This window comes from Sorex fumeus, unplaced genomic scaffold (assembly GCF_029834395.1).
Source record: "Sorex fumeus unplaced genomic scaffold, SorFum_2.1 ptg000073l, whole genome shotgun sequence".
In the NCBI taxonomy this organism is placed as follows: domain Eukaryota; kingdom Metazoa; phylum Chordata; class Mammalia; order Eulipotyphla; family Soricidae; genus Sorex; species Sorex fumeus.
Genome location: NW_026606130.1, coordinates 14,975,286 through 14,996,490, shown reverse-complemented (window position 1 = coordinate 14,996,490; position 21,205 = coordinate 14,975,286). Strand labels below are relative to the sequence as shown.

General features: G+C 39.3%; 1 protein-coding gene across 3 annotated transcripts in view; it reads right to left on the bottom strand.

The window, feature by feature from the left end:
• ZC4H2 (zinc finger C4H2-type containing) overlaps nucleotides 1–20,691 on the bottom strand; it is a 50,571-nt gene extending 29,880 nt beyond the window's left edge. For 2 of the 3 annotated variants that reach the window (XM_056130065.1, XM_056130066.1), the window contains exon 1: nucleotides 20,552–20,691. In XM_056130065.1, the coding sequence (XP_055986040.1) occupies nucleotides 20,552–20,604 (53 nt within the window). In that variant the 5' untranslated portion in view covers nucleotides 20,605–20,691. The remainder of the gene's footprint in view (nucleotides 1–20,551) is intronic. The other variant, XM_056130064.1, reaches the window with a different exon arrangement.
• Nucleotides 20,692–21,205: the final 514 nt, after the last annotated feature.

Below are 21,205 nucleotides of genomic sequence, written 5' to 3'. Positions count from 1 at the left end.
TTCTTCATAACAGACAATACAAACATAACAGACAATACAAACATGACAGACAATACAAAATACAAAAAAGCGGTTCTTTTTTGTAAGCATTTTCAGCGGTTCTTCATAACAGACAATACAAAATATATTATTTTGGTTGTGCTTTGGTACAGGGATCAGGGCTTGAGATGGAAACATCCCAAATTGGGTGGTGGGAAGGTGTAATGGTGGTGGGATTAGTGTTTGAATATTAAATGTAATCAAATATTGTGAACTACCTCATAAAATAAAAAATGTTAAAAATACAGAAGTGAAGATCAAGTAAGAAAAGAGAGAAAATATGTGAATAATAACAGAAATGCTTCAAATTTGATGAAAACTGCATATTCTATGATCCAAAAGGTTCGACAAACTTCAAGAATAAGAAACTCTAATAAAACTACAATATGTAATCTTATAGCTAAATTTCTCAAGAAAAATGACTGAGGGCCACAAAGATAGTTAAGTAGGTTGGAGTACATGCTTTGTACTCGGGAAGCCTGAGTTCAATCTTTGTTACTGAATGGTAACCTGGGCACCAAAGAGAAAAACCCATGAACAACACTGAGCCGGGAGTAGGCCTTAAATCCTATAAGTCTACCTACCCAAAACCTGCCACCACAAGAACAAAAATTCAAAACCTGTGATATAGGAAATCTTTATAGTAGCCATAGGAGGAATATTCACCTTAAACAGAGGAACAAAAGTTAATGAAAACAAGATTGCTAGTGAAACACATAATTTTTAAAGCAGTAAAAAAAGAAATCCTTACCAATATGGAATTATTCATATCCTGAATATAGCTTTCAAAAAGAAAAATAAAATAAGAAATTTTCAGACCAAATAAACAAAAACAAACAAAACAAAACAGAAGGTTCTACATCACTACGAAATCTGCTCTAAAATTGATGAATCTAAAATCTACTTCTCCTTGAAGTAAAAGGAAATATAGTGACAGCAGAAAAGAGGATCAAACATGAAAAAGTATGTAATGACACTTTGCTTAATATTTAAATTACTTGAAAACAATAAATTGCCTAAGAAATGTGAAATGGAGCAAGGAAAACCTCTTTAACAAATGGTGCTGACATAACTGGACAAAAACATGCAAAAAATGGGCTTAGACCTCGAGTTAACACCATGCACAAAAGTCAGATCAAAATGGATTAAAGATCTCAACATCAGGCCAAAATCCATAAGGTACATTGAATACAAGGTCGGAAAAACCGTCCACGATAGAGGCTAATGGTGTCTTCAAAGACGACACTCCACTGACCAACCAAGTTGAAACAGAGATAAACAAATGGGACTATCTTAAATTAAGAAGCTTCTGCACCTCAAAAGATAGTGACCAGAATACAAAGACAATCTACAGAACGGGAAAGGATATTTAACCAATAGCCATCTGACAAGGGGTTGATATCAAGGATATACAAAGCACTGGTTGAACTCTACAAGAAGAAATCATCTAACGCCATCAAAAATTGGGTCATGAAATGAACACAGAAACTTTTCCAAAGAAGAAATCCAAATGACTAAATGGCACACGAGAAAATGCTCTACAACACTAATCATTAGGGAGATGCAGATAAAAACAACAATGAGATATCATTTCACACCACAGAGACTGGTCCTCATGCAAAAGAACAAAAGCAACCTGTGTTGGAGCGGATGTGGCGAGAATGGGACCCTCCTTCACTGTTGGTGGGAATGCTGAATGGTTTAGACCTTTTGGAAAACAGTATGGACAATTCTCAAAAAATTAGAAATTGAGCCCCCATTTGACCCAGCAATACCACTCCTGGGAATATATCCCAGATAGGCAAAAAATGGGCTGGATCGATAGCATAGCAGGTATGGTGTTTGCCTTGCATGCGGCCAACCCAGGTTCGATTCCTCGGCCCCTCTTGGAGAACCCGGCAAGCTACCGAGAGTATTCCACCCACACGGCAAAGCCTGGCAAGCTCCCCATGACGTATTTGATATGCCAAAAACAGTAACAACAAGTCTCACAATGGAGATGTTACTAGTGCCCGCTCGAGCAAATCGATGAACACTGGGAGGACAGTACTATAGGCAAAAAAATATAGTCGAAGTGACATCTGCACTTGTTTGTTCATTGCAGCACTGTTTACAACAGCCAGAATCTGGAAAAAACCTAAGTGCCCGAGAACAGATGACTGGTTAAAGAAACTTTGGCACATCTACGCAATGGAGTACTATGCAGCTATTAGAAAAGATGAAATCATAAAATTTACATACAAGTGCTTCTACATGGAAAGAATCATGCTAAGTGAAATGAGTCAGAAAGAGAGGGACAGACATAGAAAGATCGCATTCATCTAAGGAATATAAAGTAACAAAATAGGAGACTAACATCCAAGAATAGACAAGATAAGTACAAGGAGTTTCACTCCATGGCTTGGACACCAGCAGCGCACATGCTAGGGGAAAAGGGAGCTCAGATAGAGAAGGGAGCACCAAATAAAGGATATTAGGAGGATCCTCCCAGTATGGGAGATGCGTGCTGAAAGTAGACTATAGACCGAACATGATTGCCACTCAATGCCTCTTTTGCAAACCTCAGCACCCAAAAGGAGAGAGAAAACAAAGGGAATGCCCTGCCACAGGGGAGGGGTGGGATGGGGGAGACAAGGGGGGGTGGGAGAGATACTGGGGTGGGGGGTGGGAGAGATACTGGGAGCACTGGAGGTGGAGAATGGGTACTGGTGGGGGGATGGGTACTCAATCATTGTATAACTGAAACCCAAGCACAAAAATTTGTAAGTCTACAACTGTACCTCATGGTGTTTCACTAATAAAAATTTTAAAAAATAATAAAAGTAAAACAATAAAACATAAAAAAGAATAAATTGATTAAACAAATAAGTATACAAATAAATTTCTCCCTTATGGCACATAAGCCATAAGGGAGAAACAAAAAGTATAATGCTAAAATCTCCTAGTTTATATATCCAGAATATTGTGAGAAAACAATTGAAGAGCATTTGCAGAGATTAAAGTTAAGTATATTTGCAGAGAAAGCCCACGGAATCAGAACGAATATTTACCCAATACCCATCTGATAAGGGGTTAATATTCAGGATCTACAAGACACTAGTAGAATTGTACAAGAAAATATCTCCAACCCAATCAAATAATGGGGAGAAGAAAACGAATAGAAGCTTCCTTAGAAAAGAAATACAAATGGCCAAAAGGCATATGAAAAAATGCTCTACATTGCTAATCATCAGGGAGATGCAAATCAAAACAACAATAAAATATCATACCACACCACAGAGACTGGAACATATCAAAAAGAACAAGAACAACCACTGCTGGCATGAATGTTGGGAGAAAGGGACTCTCTTTCATTGTTGGTGGGAATACTGACTGGTCCATTTTTTTGGAAACAATATGGGCATTCCTTAAAAAACTAGAAATACCATATGAGCCCGCAATACCACTTCTGGGAATATATTTTGACAGTGAAAAAAAGCACAGTACAAATTACATCTGCACTTGTATGTACACTGCACCACTGCTCACAATAGCCAGAATATGTAAACAACACAAGTGTCCGAGAATAGATGACTGATTAAAGAAACTTTGATACATTACACAGTGAAATATTATGCAGCTGTTAGGAAAGATGAAGTCATGAAATTTGCTTATAAGAGGATGATCATTGAGTGTATCATGCTAAGTGAAGTGAGTCATAAAGAGAGGGACAGATATAGAATGACTGCATTCATTTGTAGAATATAAAATAACATAATATGAGACTGATACCCAAGGACAGTAGAGACAGGGTCAAAAATATTTCTCCGTGGGTGGAAGCCTGCCTCTTGAGTTGGGGTTGAAGGCAGCTGAAATAGAGAAGGGATCACTAAGTGAATGATGGTTGGAGGAGAAAGCTCAGGATGGGAGATGTATGCTGAAAGTAGATAAAGGACCAAACCTGATAGCCTCTCAGTCTCTATATTGCAAACCATTAATACCCAAAAGTATAGAGAGTATGGGGGAAATTGTCTGCCATAGAGGCAGGGGGAGGGGTGGAATGCATTGGGAGGGAAGACTGAGCACACTGGTGGTGGAAAATATGCACTGGTGAAAGGATGGGTGTTCGATCATTGTATGACTGAAACTCAAACATGAAAGCTTTGTAACTGTATCTCACGGTGATTCAATAAAAAAAGTTAAGTATATTTCAAAACCTATGGAATAATTAAAAAAATAAAATATAGTAATAGCTTTAAAATCAGTAGAGGAGGTCAAATGCTGATAAAAGATATAGTCAATCCAAAAGAACACAGGAAAAGTGGGAAAAGGAAATACAAAAAAAGATGGTGTCAAAGGAAAACAAGGCGGTAGGTTTAAACTTAAATGTACCAATTTAACTTTATACATTAAATATGAATAGGGATAACAACCCACAATTTAAATGGGGACCATCAGATCAGATTTCAAATACTTGAGACCAAACTATGTATGATCTACAAGAACCATACTTTAACCAAAATAAAAATTAAAAGGGTGAACAAAGATAAGACATGCTAATACTATTCAATAGAAAGAAATATGGCTATATGGAAGGTGGTATCTTAGACTAGAGCACAGAATAGAGCAGAATATTATTTGAAACACTGATGAAATCAAATAAAATAGGATATGTAACCAATGCAATACTATCAAATTCCCAGCATCTTTCTCACAGAAGTCAGTAAGTGGAATCTAAAATTGATCATAAACGTAGAGTCTAGATTAGTCAAAACAACACTGCAGAATAATGAGTGAGAGCTTCCACTGCCTAGTTTTAAGAAATCTTTTGAACTGTAGTAACAAAAGCAGCCAAGTGTTAGCATAAAGATGCAAGATAGAACAATGGAAAAAAATAGATCCATGAATGCCTAGAAACAGATATTTATGAAGATGGAAAGAAACATTTAGTGAACTGAGGATGGACTTTTCACAAAATGGCTGAGACACCTGAATATACAAATTAAAAAAATAACACATTATTTGCGTCCAATTTGACGCAAATGATGAATTGGTTTCCTCACCAATATTAAAACCTTGGGGCTGGAGCGATAATACAGTGGGTATGGGTACAGCATTTGCCTTGCACACGACTAACCCAGGTTTGATTCCCAGCATCCCATATAGTCTTCCGAGCACCGCCAGGAATAATTCCTGAGTGCAAAAGCCAGGAATCACCTCTGTGTGTCGCCGGGTGTGACCCAAAAAGAAACAAACAAAACAAAACAAAATCTTGTGCCATTCAAAAGATAGTGTTAAGAAAATGAAAAGACAGGCTGGATTGTTGTGTACAGTGCTATAATGCCTCCCTTACATGCATGAGGCCCTACGCAACACAAGGGGCAGGGGAGAGAAAGGTGTTGAGACTGAGATATAATGAAAGACATTTTGCAGATAGGGGAGACACCTTTATGACATTTGTATCTAAGGTTTTATATCCTATGTATACAAAGATCACTCAAAATTCACAATAAGTTAAAAAACACAAAAGGTAAAAGGTTTTACGAAATACATCACCAAAGAAGGTATATATGTGGCAATTAAACTCACAAAAGATGCTTAATAGGAAGAGTCATAAAGAAATGCAAATTAAAACTACAATAAACTACAAGGAACTGTAACTTCATGCCACTAGGATGGCTTTACTATTCATTTTAGATAAATAGTAACAAGGGTTTAGAGGATGTAGAAAATTGAGAACTTCCATTTCTTCCTGTGAATAAAGAAATTGACCCAATCACTTTGGTAAACCATTTTTGAAATATCTGAAAAAGTTACATTCAAGACCAGGTATCTTTCACATACAGACTTAAAAAAAATTCAGAACAGCATTATTCACAGTACCCAAATGTGGGAACAATTTAAATGTTAAAAAACAAAATATCAAAACAATGTAATACTATTTGTCAATAAATAGGAAAGAATGTTGTAATATGCTGTAATATGCTGGTATGTGAACTATTTGCTAAATGTCATACCAAAACACTAAAGATAAAATATTACATAACTCAATTTATATGCACTGTTTGGAAGAGGCAAATTTATAGATACAAAGATATTACTGTTTTCCTGAAGATAAACTGTTAGTTGGGTGGAGTTCATGCCCAATTCAATCAGCCTAATCAGTGGCTGAATAAATAGCAGTACTCCTACATAAAAAAAAAATAAACTGTTAGTTGGGACCAACTGATCAACTGAAACTGGACATAGGGGATGCTTTTTAGAGATGAAAATGCTCTAAAATTGTATTGTGATAACTGTATAGCTCTATACATTCCATAATTAATTTAAATTGTGTATTTAAAATAGTTTCTACAGTACGTAAAGTAAAACTAATAAAATTTAAAATCATATTCGCCCATATTTCTTATTGCACCATTGATTAATTGCAACATATAACACTGTACGAACTCAATTCTAAGCTGTCTCTACACCTCTGGGACTGTTTACCTATGATAATAAGTGATTTTTCAAAAGTTTGTGTTAGAGGAAAGAGATTTTAATAGAGTAGATTTACTGGCTGATTTTAAATGGAATTGCTTCTCTAACCAGAAGAAATGTGAAGTGGGTTATCATTTTAACAAAAAAGACCTTACGCTTGTGGTTCACTGTGTTTAACTATATCTCTTCAGACTTAGCACTGTAGCACTGTCCTCCCATTGTTCATCGATTTGCTCGAGCAGGCACCAGTAACATCTCCATTGTGAGACTTACTGTTACTGTTTTTGGCACATTGGATATGACATGGGTAGTTTGCCAGGCTTTGCCGTGAGGGCGGGATACTCTTGGTAGCTTGCCGGGCTCTCCAAGAGGGACAGAGGAATCAAACCTGGGTCAGCCACGTGCAAGGCAAACGCCCTATATCCAGCCTTCCATATTCTGCTCAACAACTGGCTGCTTTGAGCTGGCATTAAACTGTAGTAAAATTTCCTTTTTTTCTTGAAATATACACTGAGTATAACTCCATTATCTAATGATTTTATTTCTTGAAATTTTATTTAAACACTGATTTACAAAATTGTTCATAATACAGTCATTTCAAGAATTCCACATTCTAACAGCAATCCCACCACCAGTGTGACCTTCCCTCCACCAATGTTCCAAGTTATCCACATAGATCCCCAGCCTGCCCCCTTAGTTGGCACACAATAATTTACTTTCTATTGCTGTCACAACATATATCTCATAATGGTGTTATTGTTACTGAATTCATTCACAATGCTGTTATTATTGTTACTAAATTACTGAAGTTACTGTTGGAGGATCTGCTGAGCTATTAGGTGTTAGCTGAGCCTTCTGTTCTATTGTTTTTGCTCTTTGTGATTAGTGGGTTTTTACACAATTTTCTGGGTTCCTACTGGCTGTCAGTACTATGAACTTTGGAGATACATTGTTGTGTGCTCCAGCATCTGTGTCATCTTGGACCTAGCAGGTTCAGCTCTGCTGGAGCTTTTTTTCTGAGTGAGTTATGGGATCAGGTCACTTAAATATGAGTAGAAGTGGGTGTGGATGCGTGGAGCATTGGACCCTCCAATAGGACAGGAACTTGGCCTGCCCCATCTCTGGAATGCTCCAGTGATCTGTATCCAGACACTGAGACTACTAGGTTCAGCTCAGTTGTGGCTTCTCTTCCTCCATCCACTGTTTAAATGCATACTTAAAAACTTGCACACAGTCACATATACACTCACATACACATTATCAATCATCGAGACAGAAATTATTAAGAATATGCCATTTACTTAACAATGTTTTGAGCTTGAGAGCACAACTGATAACAACTGATTAAAAGGACCCCTTCCTTGAAATTGAATAATTGTGGACCAGCTTAGAAAATAGATCAAATAATAACCATGAACCATTATGGTAGAAGTAGATGTGGAATAGCCAGTCATTTCCCATTCAAATTTGCCCCTTTATAATGCTGCCAGAGTGGTCCTTGATACAATTCCCTGGAACTCCTAGGGCTCTTCACAACATTATTCAAAGTCATTATCAAATTCATCTTCTTTATTTCATATGAAGAAATGAAGGTCCACAATGGGGAAAGAGCATGCATCTATGGTTATCCACTTCTCTATGAACAGTTTATGTATGAAGCAATTTGAAACCCGGTCAGTTATATATATAAGAGCCTTTTAGACAAAGTCACTAATATTATATATCTCTTTGTTAATTCCATGTCATCTGTTACACTGCTCTGAACATAAGCAGGACACAGCAATTGCATCTGGAATAACAAAAATCAATTCGAGTAGACGAAAATTTCAGGGTACTGTTTATGTCACTAGCCTCACTTCCCATGGGCTAGTGACTTTCATTCATTTATCTAATATTAAAAACCTAATGTGTATCATTTGCCAAGGCATCAAAAATCAGATGGGCTGGACACATAATGAGGTTTACAGACAACCGCTGGACTGGAGCCTTTACTGACTGGATTCCACTGGACGTCAAAAGATCGCGTGGACGCCCACCTACAAGATGGTCAGACTTCATCGTCAAGACCCTGAATGATCGGTTTGAGGTTCTGCATGTTCCTAGAACGAACAGATGCCATTGGCCTACGCTAGCACGCAACAGGGATGAATGGAGACGTTACTGGCACCCGCTCGAGTAATTCGATGAATAACGGGGAAATCAAGTGATCAATGTGTATCAAGTAAGGGTTAAAGTGCTTGCCTTCATGTGCTATATAATTCCCACATTACCCTATGTAGTGTCAGTTTTAGAGATAAAAAATATAATATTAAGCAAAGTAAAGCGATTCACTTCATAACAAACAGCAAGAAATGAGGGATACAGTGGGATGGACTAATAATTTCATCACCGTACCAAAAAAATTTCCTCCTGTGATTTCTTTTCAAGCCACAGAAAAACAATCCAGTGGGGTGAGTGGGCTGGAGCAATAGCACAGCAGGTAGGGTGTTTGCCTTGCATAGGGTGGACCCGGGTTCGATTCCTCCACCCTTCTCAGAGAGCCCGACAAGCTACTGAGAGTATCCCGCCCACACGACACATATAGTCGATATGTCAAAAACAGTAACAAGTCTTACAGTGGTGTTACTGGTGCCCGCTCGAGCAAATCAATGAACAATGAACGGGAGGACAATGCTACAGATGTATTTTTTTTCAAACCATAGAAAAACAATCCAGTGAGGTGAGTTCATTTTTTGTTTGTTTTTGTTTTGTTTTGTTTCTGTTTTGAGGTCACACCCAGTAATACTCAGGACTATGTCTGGCTCTGCACTCAGGGATAACTTCTGTTGGGGCTCCGGGGACCATATACCATGCCAGGGATCAAGCCAGATTATTGAATATGTGGGAAAACAGCAAGCTACGCATTGTATCACTGCTCCAGCTTCAAGTAGTTAGTTCTTGTCTGGACTCACCAATTTTCAGGGTGAATTGAAATAGGACACAACATAGAAGCTCTTTGTTTTTTTTAATTTGCTTTTTTGGGTCACATCTGGTGATGTTCAGGGGTTACTCCTGCCTTTGTCTTTGCACCCAGGAAGTACTCCTGGTGGTGCTCAGGGACCATGTGGGATTCTGGGAATCGAACCCGGGTTGGCCACTTGAAAGTCAAACACCATACCCGCTGTACTATCACTCCAGACCCCATAGAAGCTCTTTGAACCTTAGAAATTCTATTAAGTAGGCTAAATAACTTCTTTATCATGATTTTTTCTAGGAGGAGGAAAGATGAAAAGAAGTTGCAAAGCAACAAATCATTCATTCCTTGAACAAACTTGACAGGTTCACCAGTCAGCCTGCTAGCCTGCTTCAGAGGTGACAGCTCAAGTAAATACAAAAAAACAGGGTTTGGTAGGACATCTGGGACATGCAGACCCCAAGAGAACACAATGGATAGTAAATATGGGTGTAAAATTACTGTTGTTGATGATTTTATGGAATGTTAGAAGTTAACAAACTTGGGAATAACTTGCTAGATCTTACTAATGCAGTGGTTTCCTAGTGTGGTCCATGGGTCAGCAGCAAAAGCATTTCCTTGGAAAAATTAGAAATGCAAATTCACAGACTTTGAAGATGGAATCCAGAAATTAATTTACGTTTAGATAGACCTTTAAGTGGGGTCCAATGCAAGTTCATGTTTGCTTAATCACTGTGTTGCTTTGGATGTAGGGATATCAAATGGGGGTATGTGAGATGAATGATTATAGCATGGGCATGGTGAGATATTCACTACTATTGAGGAAGACTGTGGAGGGAGTACGTTTTTTAGAATAAGGTGTGCTCTTGGAATCTGGTTGAGATGCCAGTGATACATCATCTAGAAGGACAAGTAGGTGGATATATGAGCTGAAACTCAGCAGGAAGAGCAGAGCTATTCACCTTGATTTTAAATCTTGAATACAAGATAAAGTCATCTTAGAGGTTCTTTTAGATTACTCCAGTCTTCTGTAAGGCCCCAAATAGGTGCTTAGTAAATGTCATCAAAAAAAATTTTTTAAAGGAACCAGCTTTTCCTGCCTAGTCTAGTCTGCTGAAAACATTGCCTAAGTACCAAGTGCTCTACAATACAATTTTTTTTTTCATCTGGGAACAGCTACTATCAGAAATGAAGGTTTCTTATAGTTCACCTTAAGGCTTCCTTATAGTTTATCATCAAATATTCATAAAGGCCCTCCCGTTGATTGTCGATTTGCTCGAGCGGGCCCAGTAACATCTCCTTTGGAGACTTTGTTGTTACTGTGTTTGGCATATCGAATATAAACTTCTTTTATTCTCTCTCCTGTGGTAAGCAATGTTTAGCTTCATTGGGCTTATGTTAAGTCTCAGACACTGGCTATCTTGTAACAGTTTGCTATTGAGTGAGCACTGAGGCTGGCAGAGAAGATTGGTAAAGTTGTCACAACAATGACTGAAAGAGAGAGAGAGGGAGGGAGGGAGGGAGGGAGGGAGGGAGGGAGGGAGGAAGGGAGGGAGGGAGGGAGGGAGGCGGGGAAGGAGGCGAGGAGGAAGGAAGGGAGGGAGGGAGGGAGGGAGGGAGGAAGGAAGGAAGGAAGGAAGGAAGGAAGGAAGGAAGGAAGGAAGGGAAGGAGGAAGGGAAGGAGGAAGGAAGGGAGGGAGGGGTGAGGGAGGAAGGTAGGAGAGGAACAGAGGGAGGGAGGTGGGGAGGAGTGAAGGAAGGAAGGAAGGAAGGAAGGAAGGAAGGAAGGAAGGAAGGAAGGGAGGGAGGGAGGGAGGGAGGGAGGGAGGGAGGGCGGGGGAGGGAGGGAGGGAGGGAGGTGTTGGGAGCCAAGACTGCTCTGTGAGACCTTGGATTACTGAGTCGCCTTTGCGGGGCCCACACAGACCCTGATAGCTTTCCTCCTTAGAGGCTCCCCAGGACCCTCTGACCCTGACGGATGTTTGTCCGGTGACCATGAACAAGCAGGCAGATACTTGCGTAAATCTGGACTTATCTATAGATATCCCCAGGTTGCAGCTGCTGCCATAAGACCCTTTGATGTACAGATGTTAAAGTTCTTGTTGCCGACCTTACCATGTATGGTTATATTGCTTCTGCTTGTGACTGGGCCACCCCGGACCCTATATAACAGTCTGTAGCCCTCAATAAAGACTGTCCCTTTTTCTCTGTTTCTAAACTGCACTCTGTCTCTTGTGTCTTGTGTTCATTCGGTTTGTCCCTCCTTGCACCTATGGACCCTAGGGCTACCTCCGCAGGCCGGAGAGTGGTCTGGCGGGGGCCCCCCACAGGAAGGAAGGAAGGAAGGAAGGAAGGAAGGAAGGAAGGAAGGAAGGTGACAATGTAAAATTTTGTATAAAGTAGAATTTCCCTGTGGAAGACACAAAGGTAAGAGATTCAATTGAACTGGGGAATCTGAGACCGTTTTGGAAAAGAGGTAGCATTTCTTCAGAGTCTACTTGGAAAATGAATAAGACTTAAAGATTTAGATTATGGGAAACTGCAGCCAAGAATATGGGGTAAGCATTGACAGTCTTGAAGTAATGGAAGCACAGTGAGGAAGTTTTATGTGGTTAAAGTGGAGATCCTCAAACTTAATTGTTCTATCGCCTCCTTTTCAGAAAACAAAAATCATGTAGCATACATCCCAAAATCTTTCTAAGCAAACAAACAGAAAGTGACTCCCAATTTCACTCTATTACCACCACCACTCCCTGCATAATTCTAGCACCTCCCCAGGATATTACATATTTTAAGAAATACTAGGTTAAAGCACAGAGTGAATAAATATGAGTAGTAGCAGAACCGATTGGAGAAGTCTCAGGCCAGAACTTTGGGGGGGGGGAAGGCATGGCAATAATTATGAGCAATACAAATTTAATTTTACATTGAGACCCAATGCATATATCTAAGAAATAAAACCCAAACGGATGTTTTACCCCCAAAATTGTCCACCGTTTTTCGTGAAATGCATGCTGATGTTTTAATAATTTAAACTTTTAAAAGTGCTTTTACAAAGGCTGGGGAGATAGCTCAAAGGCCTGGGGGAGCATGCAAAGCAGGTTTCAAGACACAGGTTCCACCCCAGACACTCCATGGTATCCCAAGCCCTATCAAGGAGAGACCACAAAGCACTAAACTGAAAGAAGCCCCTGAATACCACTGAGCATGGAGCTAACCTCCTTCAAATGTAAAGGTTTTAGATTGCTAGCAGTAACTGATGTATTTATTTCTGTTTTGAAAAAATTCTGCTACAGGTAATGTAAAGTTAATGAAGATGTTTTAGTAGCAACATAATTGTACCATTAATTACGAAGGTAGTTCCACAGTAATAAGAATGGCATTAAAGATATGAGATAGAGGTGAACAAGGAGAGGAAAATAAATGGACACATAACAGTTAGACAAAGTAGTCACGAGGAAAGCCAAAAATGGGGTAGTAAATGTGGCGGTGGAAAATGTGTTATGGATTTTTTCCCAATGTTGAAGATGAAAACAGTGGGGCTTGCTAAGTAATTGAGGTGATTTATATAAAAAATCATAATTGATATTAAAATAAAAACTTGAGGTAACTTTGGAGAGAATAATGATATTAAACCAGAGGTTTGGAAGGAGAGTTGGTTTGGTGTATAAAAAAGTCTTATGAATAGGCCAAACTGAGCTGTCGATGAAACAACCATGTACACAAACTACATAAACGATGGGATGCACAGGGTTGAATCATGGAAGGTGGGAAGGAGATATTAGGGTTTTAGCAATAAAATTTGAAATCGCAAGAACCTGGGAGGTCACTCAGGAAAAATAGAAAAAAGAGGGACTCTAGAAAGAAACACAGTATCTAGTTCTGAATGAAGTTTTCCTTTCTTATGTGAAGAATTATCATTGTGTAAGGATAGATGCATAGATATTCACAACATATGTGTATGGATAACATGCATACATTAAGAAATTATCAGTGGATAATTTCTAGTGGTAGCTATAATACAGCAAAAGTGGAAGGGTTGAGTGCCTGATGGAATTTAGTTGTTCAGTTTCAATCTCACCCAATCTATTTCAATCAAAATAGATAACTGGATTACAAAGGTTGGGAGATAAAAGCAGATGAAAGGAAGTCTTATATGCCCAGGTGAACTACAAGACCAGGTAGAGCTCACAGGCCTGGACAGATAGTTGAGTACAGGCGGGGAGCATAGGCCCAGACAGTTGATAGAATATAGGTAGAGCTTGTACACCTAGGCAGGCTGCAGAATCAGGCAGGACTTGATGCCCAGGGAGAAAAAAGGGTCAGGCAGGGTCTTGTACACCCATGCAATGACAAAGTACAGGACTCAGGAGTCCCACCCACAGACATGTGGCAGTGACTGAAGACTAAGACAGCTGGGAAAGGAACTTATATGAGAGGCCCAGAGACAAGTCCTTAGCACAGAAGTTGCATCTGTGACCAATGTGGCCATGGCCGGAAATCCAGGACAACAGAGAATCATTAGGACATAGTCCAAGAAAGGCCCAGTGTGATCCGTGGTGGTAGGAAATGGGCACTGGTGGAAGGAAGGGTATTTGATCATTGTATAATTGAAACCCAAGCACAAAAATTTGTAAGTCTGCAACTGTACCTCATGATGTCTCACTAATAAAAATTGAAAAAAAAGAAAGGCCCAGTGTTAGCTACTGGGCATATGAGTCTCACCCACATGAACCATGACATTGGTCATAGATTAGAAAAGCCAATTGAACAGGAACTGCTGGGGTAGTTTGAGAGAGGGCCAGTAATTGGTATTAAGCACATGGGTCTCATATATATGTACCATGGCCAGAGGCTAGGAAAGTGTATACTGGATGGTATAGGTATAGGATGGTATAGGGACAAGAATGGTGTAGGGAATAGTATAGGGAACTTATAGGGATGGAATAGGGGCAACAATAGGTCATCACACATTGGAGGTGAGCTGACCATGAGGGATGGTACTAGAAAGTCAGACATGGGACCAGGCATCATGAGATAGAACGAGAGATGCTGTACCTGAGTAAAAGAGGCCTGAATATGAGGAGGAACCCAGACTCATCTACTCGAACTGTACAATAAAGTATAAAAGTCTAACTTCTTAACCTTCCAAGTTTTGTATGCAAAACAAAATTGGTCTTCATACAATTCTCAAGAGCCTACCATCACAGATTTCACTTTACACCAACAGCTACACTCACTTTTTCTGCCTCATGGCCTCTTCTCTAGTTCCCTCTCTTCCATCTTCCTTCTTTTGTCCTAGTCTCGTTGTCCCTTCACCAGATATACACCCTATTCTTCATCATCATATGAAAAGCATAAGGAAAGGATGGGAAAAACAGAGCATTGTGGGTTTCGGGAAATGAGGTCTGAACTTAGCATTGGAATGTGGTTTGGTGGTGAGGAAAGACAGCTAAATAGGTGGTCAGTCAGAAGTCAAGAATTTTTTTCATGTGAAATAATATATTTCCATTTCAAATTCTACTATGAGTACTGATAAATGTGTGTCTTTATGGACTGTGTGCTTTCTGGGCCTCTGTTGAATTCTATTAGGTCTTATTGTAATAATCCATCATCGCAGTTCTTGGAGGTAAGTTATTAATTTTTAAAAGAAATAAGCTGAACTGAGTATGACTTTATGAAATTTAGGATATGAGTTGAAAGACAATAGTGGTTAATAAAATTATGAATATTCATTTCTATACATATGCTGTTTGAATTTAAGGATGTATTGTCTCCCTTCCTTTCTTTTCTCTCTCTTTTTTTATAATTTTACTGAATCATCATCAAATAGTTACAAGCTTTCATGTTTGGTTTACAATCACACAATGATCAAACATCCATCCCTCTACCAGTGCACATTCCCCACCACCAATCTCCCCAGTTTAACCCCCTTCCCCCCCTCCCCCTGCCTCCGTGACAGACAATATTCCCCATACTCTCTCTCTACTTTTGAGCATTATGATTTGCAATACAGACACTGAGAGGTCATCATGTTTGGTCCATTATGTACTTTCGGCACACATCTCCCATCCCAACTGATTCCTCCAGCCATCATTTTCTTAGTGATCCCTTCTCTATTCCAGCTGCCTTCTCCCCTCCGCTCATGAGACAGCCTTCCAGCTATGGGGCAATCCTCCTGGCCCTTGTATCTACTTTCCTTGGTTATCAGCATCATGTTTTGTTATTCTACACTCTACAAATGAGTGCAGTCCTTCTATGTCTTGTCTTCCTTTCTTGACTGTATGACTGTGTATATCTTGCCTAACCTCTCTGAGACTCAGTACTATTATCAAAAAAGCAGAGATAATAAACCTTATCACAGATTTTCATTACAAACATTAATATTAAATCATCCAATATGTATGAAACTGAGCAGGAGAAATAGTACCACAGATAAAGTGCTTGCCTTGCAGCAGATGATCCAGGTTCAACCCAATATGGTCGACCAAGCACAGCCAAGAGTGATCACTGAGAACAAAGCCAGGAATATGTCCTGACCACCATCGGATGTGGCCAAAAACAAACAAAAACAAAAAAAACTTGAAATTGGAAGGTTAGTTCCTTTTCCCAGGGATTTTGCTCTTTTGTTTTTCTCCACCTCTCATCTGTTTACCTGTCCAAAGGTCAATATCAAATAAATATTTGAGGTTTTTAAAAATTCTTAGACCAAGCAATTTGGCTATGTATGTGACTGTACAGTTTTGAAAATCAGGGGTATTTAAACACCTTTTGGTGTATATACATCTTGAATTGGTATATCTTCTTGGTATATTATCCTTTGACATGATGCAATGCCACTCTCTATCCTTCAGAATATCCTATGTTCTGAATTCCGCTTTAATTTATATCAATATGGCTTACTTCTGCTTTATTTACATTTGTATTTGCATGGTGTCCTTTTTATCCTTTTATTACTGGCCCATATCATTGTTTCTGGAGTGCATTTCTTTTAGACATCATATAGTTGTCTTACAGCTTTTAAACCCACTTTTTAATTGGTGTACTTGGATCATATATATTTAATCATGTACTGGAGGTACTCAGGGCTTACTCCTGGCTCTATGTTCAAGTATCACTTCTGGTGGAGTTCAGGGGACAATTTGTGTAACCAAGGATCAAATCTGGGTCAACTGCATGCAAGGAAAGTGCCCTACCTTCTTTACTATTGTTTCTGCCCCTGAATTTTTTGTAATTACCTGTTTGCTCTGTTTTCAATTTCCTATGTCCTGCATTCTGTGGGTGTCATATCTATTTTAATTCTATTTTATCTATAATGTTTTATGTGCATCTCTCTGTGTAGTGTTTTTAGTGTTTGCTTTTAATATACATACATACATAGTTTTTCAGTGTTCTGATGCCATCTTTTTATCATTTCAAATAAAACATAGAAAACTTCTATTTTTCATCCCTTTACACTCATGTGTATAATATAAATGTCTTTAACATGTCATCTCTGTTCAATGAGAGAGTATTATGAAATACTGTGGTGCTAGGGATGAATCTCAAGGCCTCATATGTGCAAGTTCTCTACCACCTACATCCCCAATCGGTTTGATAAAACTTTGATTCAACCATAACACACAAGTCAGACAACTGAAATGGCCAACTAAGTGCAATTATTGTATTTACCCATATTTTTGGTTTTGTGTTCACTATTTAATATTATCTGTTTAGGGACTTTCTTTAGTTACACTTATAGGTCAGACCTGTAACTGATAGAATCCCTGTTTCCTTTCATCTGAGAATGCCCTACTATCTCTTTATAATCCTGAACATAGGAATTTGAGATGAGGATTCTTTTACTCCAGCATCTGAAAAAAAAATGTACCATTCTCCTCTAGGGCCTTGTCAATTTTTTTAATGAAAAATATGCTGTCACTCTATTTTCTCCCTGAAGGTACAAGTAAAATGTTTCTTTCTGGTTGCCTTCTAGATCTTTTCTTCACCTTTTGTTTTCAGAAGGTTGACTATTACATACTCTCTATTAATCTCTTGGAAGGGTACTTGTTTACTTTCTTGAATCTGAAGATTTATGTTCTTTGCTCAGTGTAGAATATTTTAGTTATTACTTTAAGTACTATTTAGCTCTGCCCTCTTCGTCTGTCTTTTTGAGATTCTGTTGCTATTAGATTATTTGTTATTGTAACACAGGCTCTATTCAACTCCTCCTTCCTATTTTCCTACCTTTCTTTCTTTACTAATTTAATTTTCCATCTGTTGGTTCAGACATGCAGTTTGTGTTCAAGTTGAGTCTTTTCACGGTTTCCTCCAACTTGTTGTTAATTCCATACACTAATTTTTAAGATTCTTTTCGTGACTATATTTTTAATCTTTCAAATTTCCATTTAAGTCTTTTGGTTCTATAATTCCTTGTGGGCACTTTCTATGTATATTATGAGATATTATTTTGTGTGTTTCTTTGATAGAAACATTATTCTGATAGCTGCATTAAAATCCTTATAATTCTAACATTGCATCATCTCACTGATAGCCTCTTTTCACTTTCTATTGTTCTTTAAGCTGGTACTTGGGTATATCAAGTAAATTTTAAACATTATTTCTATATCTAGATATATTTTATTTCTTGTTTTTGCAGGGTTTGGAGTGATAGTACAATGGGTAGACTGCTTGTTTTGCATGTCACTGACCAGGGTATGATCTCTTGAACTTCTTATGGTCCCCCTAACCTGCCATGACTAAATTCTAAGTATAGAGACAGGAGTACGGCCTGAGCACCACCAGGTGTGGCCCAAATATCTTAAAAATGAATACGTTTGTGGTAGCTTTCCTTTGACATATTTCTTTTCAGGAAAGGGGAACAACAAAAGTCCAGGTTCTTCACTGGTCTCTGGATGGCTGACATGTCAAAAAACTCATTGCTTCTTCTGTTTGGGGTAGAAATTCAGTTGCCTTTCTTTTTTTTTCTTTTTTTTTTTTTTTGATTTTGGTCCATACCTGGTCTTTCTCTGGTTCTGGGCTCAGGAGTGATTCTTGGTTGTTGTGCTTGGGGAACCACATGCGGTATGAGGATTTGAACCAGGGTTAGCCACAGGCAAGGCAAGTGCCTTACCTCCAATATTGTTTCTCCTGCCCCTCAGCCTCCATTTTAACCAAAACTACTAGTAGAGGTAGAAATGTCTGATTTACCATTGGTGAACGTAGCTATAATGGCTTTCCTGATGTCATCTACTGGGAGGGTTCACTTGTCCTCATTCTCAACTGTTCTATTTTTTCCGGTGGTAGGGCTAGAGTTCCTTTACATTTTGAAAAAAAATCAAAGTCTGTCCATTTGCAGATCTAAGCTTCTTATTAACTTCATTGTTATTACAATTAACTTTTTCATAAAACAAAAGTATCTCATTTCTTAACTACTTAGCTTTTTTCAGAGCGTGAAGAGGAAAAATCTGAATGCTGGCTGCTTGAATTCCTGTCAAAATCTGGAGTTTTTAAGTTGCTTGTTTCTAGAAAAACCACTTAAATATTCTGACCCTCTGAGTCATCATTTTCCCCGTTGTAAAGGAGGTATAGGAAACTCAACACTCCTGCTGTAATGAATAAAAGTAGGTCCAAGTGCTTGGCATACAGGAATCCCAATAAATAATATAATAATCCCTTTTCTTTTACCCCCACTATCCATGAAATGCAATGTCTCTAAGTGAGAAAAAAATCAAAGTGATTTTTTATCACCACCAAGTGTATGTCTAACCCAAGCACAGAACAAGGGTTAAATAGGTTGAACAAATTTGTTTTGTTTTGTTTTGGGACTTCACCTGCTTACTTCTGGCTCTGAGCTCAATGATCACTCCTGAAGGGCTCCAGGATGGGGTGCCAGGATCAAACACGGGTAGGCTGCATGAAAGGCAAGCAAGCACCTGCTCTCTATACTATTGCTCTGCCCATCATTGGTCAAAGTTCTCTTTCTCTCTCGCACGCGCTCTTCTCTCTCTCTGTCTCTCTCTTTCTGTCTCTCTTTGTTTTGGGGGCCATACCTGTCTTTTCTCAGGGAAACAGCACCAAGTCAAACAAACACCTTACCAGTTACCATTTCTTGAACCCTCAAGGTTTTATTTCTTAAAGAGACACACTTTATTTTGAAAAAAAAAAAAAACTTTTTTCCCTGAAAAACAATATAGGTAGAGAGCTTGACCTAGACCACCAACAAAATGAGGATGGAATCCAGGAGATGGAGCTCTCAAAGACGTAAAAAAAGTCCAGTGTTGTCTACACAGTTCATTTGCCCCACTTTTGTGTTTTGAGCAAGGCCTACATCATATAACCCAAGCAGCTACTTAACATAAGATGCCAGAGTTGGGGCAACTCCCTCCTTGTTTGCTTGCTCTTCACCTCCTTGGTCTCAGAGCTGTAGGTGGGGCTGTGTAAGGATTCCACTATAGGTTTGATGAATACCTCCCCAGTCTCCAGTGATCCAATACTCCTTCCAAGAACACCCGGGAGGAGAGGAATAAAGTGAGATAAAACAAAAAATACTAAGGAAATATGGTATTTCTCCACACAATTCCCCACCCTTCAGCAGTTTAGCAACAGCCTCCAGCTCTGAGACACCCGACCTATCCGCTGAATGGAAAATTGAAAAAATAACCTAGTTTTTAAGTAGCAATAATAGAAGTACACTTAAAGTCAAGAGGCATCTAAAAAATAATGGGTCCAAGAATATCGTTTCTTAACTTGCACACAAAGAATGACGTTGCTTTGGAACCAGCACTCTCCATATTCCCTCCTCCAGCAATCCCCGTGTGTCTCAGGTTTTCGCAGCATCAGAAATACGATCTCTATGTCAATCTGACAATTCCACAATTCCTCTCTCTTTACTAGTCGAAATTCTGACCCCAAGCTGCTTTTCTCCCACCCTGGAATTCCGCAGTGAATGGACCCTTTCCCCGCCCCCCACTTCGCAAGTGTTCCAACAATAGGTACTTTCCCATAGTTAACTCTGCCCACCCTCTCCCACTGCAACTGATTTGGCAACAGGGAGGAGCGCGGAGCGGAGGAGCGCACAGAGGACAATCGCTCCCAGGGAGATTGCAATATTCCACTTACCTGATTTCTTTAATGCTTTCCAATTTGCACATGATTTCTTGCTCATCGGCCATGGCTTTCGCTAATGAATTTCAGGTCCGGAGAAAAGCACTAATACGCAAGCCCAGGGATACAATAGACACAATGTAGCCACCTCCTCCAGCATGGGTGTCTGAGCCTGTGCGTAGAGTCCCTGGCAAGGCTTGGGAACTGTAGTCCACCGCTACTTGGCTAGCTAGGCAGTCCCGAGACTAGAAGGACTACAACTCCCAGAAGGCCAAGCAAGACATGCTTATTTCTCTTCCTGCAACCGCGTTTTAACTCATTTGGTTCCAAATAATTTGGCTAAAGATTGTAACAAGTGCAAGGGAATGACCATTTTCCTCTCACATGTGTGCACAAAAACAGTGTGTGGGAATACTCCAGAAGGAGACATAAGCGCCATATTCACAGGCTTGGAGAGGGAAAGTTCGCAAAACTACCCATGCCACAAGGTTAACAAGGGTAACTAGTTAGTGGAAACCTAGATGCTGGAGTAAAACTCTATCCTGGAATTTGCTTTTGAGATGTTAAATGGTCCTGGAGTCTAGTAGCTTTGAAATTCAGATAGATGTTGGGTAGGGTTAGAGAAGAGGGGGGAGGGAATAAAATCTGATACATTGTGGGAGGTGGCAA